At 60.8% G+C, this 5,352-nt stretch overlaps 1 protein-coding gene across 1 annotated transcript; it reads right to left on the reverse strand.

The window, feature by feature from the left end:
- Positions 1-1,161: 1,161 nt before the first annotated feature.
- On the reverse strand, positions 1,162-2,945 carry NKX6-1 (NK6 homeobox 1). The gene is made up of 3 exons (XM_085222604.1): positions 2,405-2,945; positions 2,139-2,311; positions 1,162-2,065 (listed from the first exon to the last, which is right to left on the reverse strand). The coding sequence occupies exons 1-3, from the start codon at positions 2,943-2,945 to the stop codon at positions 1,814-1,816; spliced, it is 966 nt and encodes a 321-aa protein (XP_085078730.1). The 3' UTR covers positions 1,162-1,813.
- Between the last annotated feature and the right edge of the window lie 2,407 nt (positions 2,946-5,352).

Raw genomic sequence — 5,352 nt, forward strand, 5'->3', positions numbered from 1 at the left:
TTAGATTGGCCTTGTGACCCCGCCGCGTATCGCCGTTAACTTTACGCGAGCATTTCGGCAGCCGCACCTCGGCGCGCCCGTCCCGTTCCCAGCTCCCTTCCGCTCCCTTCCCCGCTCCCTTCTCCGCTCCGCTCGGTCCCGCTCCGGTGCCAATCCGAGCGCCGCCGCCGTGCGTCGGTTTCTGTTTACGGCGTGATGCATTTGAGCCCGAACGCATTAGGTGCATTATTCATTGGGTACATTTGTCAGAACATGCGTGTGTATAAAGAACTAATGATCCATATTAAATTAATGACGCTATAAAAAAGAAAAATACCCCGTCCGTGCGGCTTATGATAGCGGCTCCGGACTTTGACAAACCGTAGGGAAGAGCGAATCGGGGGAAGCGCCTCCGAAATGGCATTTCTCGAAACGCGCCCATACACAATGTTGGTTTTATTAAAACAAATTAATTCAGTCATTAAGGAATCATACGGCGAGTGTCTCATAAGTCAGGACCTCCAGTGGAACAAATTGATTAAATGACTGTGTAATAGTCTCTTTAAACAAATCTAGTGTAACAAGTTAATAGATCTGCTCAATTACCGGGCGGCGGCGTAGGGGAGGTGGGGGGGTGTTGAGATGGCCCTCATTACGTGAGGGATTTGGGGTGTGGGGTACGGGATGGGCGATACGTGCCCATTTGGCCGAGCGTTTGCTCCCTGCCGTGACCCCGCCGTTTTCTCCGTAGATTTTTATTTGGTGACAGCGCAGCGCCCGTACGTTACTCTCTAACAGTCGCTATAATTTTTGAGCAACGGGGCTCGTATTTTACCACGGCGAATTAAAAAGAACGCACTTTCATAATGATTAAAAAAAAAGAAAAAAAAGAAAAAAAATATATCCTAGCAATACCCAAATGGCACGCTATGGGCATGGATTACAGCCCGACGCGATGGGCCGGCAGGACGCTGCCCCGGGGCCGTGGCCGCGCTTCATCCCGTGCCATTCCCGGGGCGGCGGCACAGCGCCGGCTGCGCAGCGTTTCCTCCCCCGCCGCTCTCGGAGGGAGAGCGCTCGGCCCCGGATTTGTGCTTTTATGCTCCCCTTCGTCTCCCCCCAACCCTCCCCGCACTGTTCCTATCGCTTCGTACCCCCGATGAAGGCAGCAGACGGCGGGAGAAGGGTTTAATTGGTTTTATCGTTGTTTTGTTTGCGAACAGAAAGTGCATTACATCGAACGGGGCTTGCAAAGGGCTTTTCCTTCTCTTTACAAACCGAATTGGTTTTAATATAAATTAATAAAGGTTAAGACGCTATGTCACGATAGATCATCGTTATTAGCTTAAAAAAAAAAAAAAAGAAGAAAACAATTTACATTCTATAGTATTCTGTATGATACAAAAGGAAAACACACCTTAAATTCAATGACAGCAACTAAATGGATTTTTATATTCCGCCCGAAAGCGGCTGCGCCAATTCCCACCAGCGCCAGTTCCGCTCAGTTGGGGTTCCTTTCTCTCTCCTCCTTTACGGCACGGCCTCGGGCTCCGCATCCCGGCGCCATGCAGGCGGTCCCCCCCAGTCCGCGGGGCCCGGCGGCCGTACAAAAAACAAAACGAAGGTATCGTACACGGGCGCTATTCACAGCCGGGACCGCGGGCTATTTACAAAGAGCCTTCAACAGGTGGCCCCGCCGCCGGCGACCCTACCATAACGACGCCGCGGTCCGGCCCGGCCCGGCCGCATCCGGCGACCCTACGAGAACGCGAGCCCGCAGTCCGGCTCCGGCCGCTCGGGACGTAGAAAAATACATCTGTACATGTGCGCGGGGCTACGCGGAGGCCTCGCCCTCGGCGGGGTGCGGCAGCAGCCCCCCGGCGCCCGGTTTGTGTTTCTTGAGCAGCTGCGCGATCTTCTCGTCGTCCGAGTTGGGGTCGAGGGGTTTGTTGTAGTCGTCGTCGTCGTCCTCGTTGTCCGAGGCGCCCTTCAGCCGCTCCGTCTCCGAGTCCTGCTTCTTCTTGGCCGTCGCCATCTCGGCCGCGTGTTTCTTCCGCCACTTGGTCCGCCGGTTCTGGAACCACACCTGCGGCCCCGCGCCGTCACCGCGCGGCCCCGCCGCCGCCCCCGGGCCGCCCCCCCCGGGCCGCCCAGCTCACCTTCACCTGGCTCTCGGTCATGCCCAGCGAGTAGGCGAGCCGCGCCCGCTCGGGGCCCGCCAGGTACTTGGTCTGCTCGAAAGTCTTCTCCAGGGCGAAAATCTGCTGCCCGGAGAAAGTGGGCCGCGTGTGCTTCCTCTTGCCGTCCTTGTCCAGCAGGATCGAGCCTTGATCTGCCGGAGGGGGAAACACACGCGCGCGTTACGCTCCGCACCGCTCCGCTCCGCTCGGGACGCGCGGCCCCGGGCCGGCCCCGCGGTACTCACGCGGTGCGCAGCCGATGCGGGCGTCCCTCCAGGGCGGGCCCTGCACCACGCCGGGCCAGAAGATGGGCGCCCGCCCGGGCAGCTCGGCCAGCGGCTTCGCGTAGCGCCCGGCGGCGGCCACGGCGGCTGCGGCGCCGAAGTAGAGCGCGGGCGGCGGCGGCGGCGGCGGCGGCGGGCTGAGGCTGCCGAAGCGCGGCAGCGCGGCCAGCAGCGCGGCGGGGCCGGCGGGCGGCGGCGGGGCGGTGGCGGGCGGCGGAGCGGAGGGCCGTCCCAGGATGTCGTTGATGCCGTGCGGGGTGGCGGCCGAGAGCGGCGCCGAGAGCCCGGCGGCGGCGGCCTTGGGGCCGGGGGAGCCGAGCGGCGGCGAGGGCGATGCGGAGGCGGAGGCGGGCGAAGAGGAGGCGGAGGAGGGCCCGGCGGGGTACGCGGGGTACGGCGGCGCCTTCATCTCGGCCATGCTGTGCAGGGCGGCCAGCGGCGGGCTGCCCAGCAGGAAGGCGCCCTGCCGGGGCGCGCCGTCCGTCTGCCCCAGCGCCAGCATCGCCCCGCCGCCCGCCGGCCGACGCCGCCGCCGAGCCGCCCCGGGCGGGCCCTAGCGCCGCGGGGCCCCGCCGCCCGTCCCCCGCATCCAGCGCGGCTCTCAGCGGGGAGCGGCTGCGCGCCCGAGCGGCGGCCCCGCCGCCCCGCCGGGCATCGGGGCTGCGCCGCGGCGGCCGCCCCGCGAGCGCTGTGCGCGGCCGGAGGGAGCGCTGCGACGCGCGGACGGCCCCGCGGGAGGGAGGGACGCTCGGACGGCCGCGGGCTCACAGCGGCGCGGGGGCCCCGCGAGTCGCCCCTTCGTCCTCCTCGGGGCCCCGCATCCCGACCGCGGCCCGCCGCCTCCGCCTCCCGCTCCGCCTCCCGCCGCCGGCTGCGGGCTCGGGGCGCAGCTCGGGGCGCAGCTCCGGGCGCACTGCCGCGCCGCCCCGCTCCTGCCTCCTTTAGCGGGGCTCGGCCGGCAGCGGGCGCGGCGGCGGCGGTGGCGGGCGGGGGCGGGGCGGCGGGCGGGGCTGAGCGCACGGGCCGGGCCGGGCCGAGCTGAGCCGGGTCGGGGGGGCCGCGCTCCGCCCCGGCGGCCAACTTCTGTCTTCGGCCCGTCGCCGCTGCCTTTTTCTTCTTTTCTTTTCTTTTCTTTTCTTTTCTTTTCTTTTCTTTTCTTTTCTTTTCTTTTCTTTTCTTTTCTTTTCTTTTCTTTTCTTTTCTTTTCTTTTCTTTTCTTTTCTTTTCTTTTCTTTTCCTCTCCTTTCTCTTTTCTCTTTTTTTTTCTTTCTTTTCTTTTACTTCTCTTTTGTTTCTCTTCTTTTGCTTCTCCTCTCCTTTCCTCTCCCCTTTTCCTTTCCTCTGCCTTTTTCCTCTCCTCTCCTCTCCTCTCCTCTCCTCTCCTCTCCTCTCCTCTCCTCTCCTCTCCTCTCCTCTCCTCTCCTCTCCTCTCCTCTCCTCTCCTCTCCTCTCCTCTCCTCTTCTCTCTTTCTCATGTTCTCCTCTTATTTTCTTTCTCTTTTTTGTTTCTGTTCTCTCTCTTTCTCTCAGACTTCCTCTGTCTTTTTTTTCCCTTTCTCCTTTATTTCCTTTTCCTCCCCCCCTTATTTCCTTCGTTCTTTATGTTCTTTTTTTTTCTCTTTTTCTTTCCTTTCCCTTTTTCCTTCTGCTCCTCCTCCTCCTTTTTGCTTTATCTTTCCATTTCTCTTTCTCACTTTCTTTTTCTTTACCCTTCGTTTTTCCTATTTTTCTTTGTCTTTTTTCTTTTCCTTCTTTTTCTCTTTTTCTTTATTTCTTTTTTTTTGTTGTTTTTCATTTTCCTATTTTTTCCTGATTTTTCTTTTTCCGTCTTCTTTTGTTTGTTTGTTGTTTCCTTTTTTTTCTCTTTTTTGCCTTTTACTTTCCCTGTTCCCCGTTCATCCCCGTTCTCGTTTCTCCTCCTCCCGTCCCAACCTCTCCCCACTCTGACCTTCAGATCGAAGCCGCGACGCTGCCCCGGTTTTGGCCCTTCCCGCCGCCGCCGTCCCCGGGCAGCCCCGGCCCGAAGGAAAAAGCCTCGGCCCGGCCCGACCCGTTCGGGTCTGCGAGGCCGCGGGGCCGGGAGGCGAAGGGAGTGGCGGGCGGGAGCGGCGCGGCCGGGAGCGACCCGCGAGGCTTTGCTGCCGCGTTTGGCACTTAGCACGGGGACGCGGGAAGAAAAGGAACGGCGCGGCACCTCCGTGATACGGGCCATTGGAACGGGGCCCCCGGGTGCCGCCCGCGGTTCGGTTCGTTTTGCGGTCTGTTTATGGGCGCACGCCGAGCGCGTCTCTTCGGGAACCGCCGCGACAGCCGGGAGCGGAGAGCTCGGGGCCCGGGGGAACCTCAGCGGAGCGGCCGCTTTGTTCGGCACACGCAGCGCTCCGCCGTCACCGCCTGCTCTTAGCCAGCCGCCTCCTGAGAGAGCCGGGCGGCATTCGGGCACTGTGTGGGCACCGAACGGTTCGTGGTCCTCCTTGTGCCGGGGAAGGGACCGAGCCGGGAACTGCCAGTGCTTTGCCGTGTGCTAATTCCAACAAGTCTTCAAGGTCTGATTACCGAAAAGGAGCACAGAGCATACAAACCCTGTCGAGATTTTAATTTTTTTTCACTCTCGCCCGTAATTCACGTTGCAAATGTGCCCTTTATGACAAAATGGTGATGATGCTGCAAGGCTGCCTGCAGCGGGGCCGACGCTGAGGGATCGTGCGTGGCCCTCTCCTGCTCCTTCTGCTTCCTCCCAAACGCGGAGCGGCCGAGGAGCAGAGCGAGCTCATTAAAAATAGTTAATAGGTTAATAGGCACCCGGGCTTATATTTCTCTAATGCAGAACACCGCTGCTTCAGTGATGTGGCTGTGAGGCGTTACAGGGAGCCAAGAGAATGAATCAGACGTTTAATGGAGATGTGGAA

This window comes from Meleagris gallopavo, chromosome 4 (genome assembly GCF_905368555.1).
Source record: "Meleagris gallopavo chromosome 4, MGAL_WU_HG_1.1, whole genome shotgun sequence".
Classification (NCBI taxonomy): Eukaryota; Metazoa; Chordata; class Aves; order Galliformes; family Phasianidae; genus Meleagris; species Meleagris gallopavo.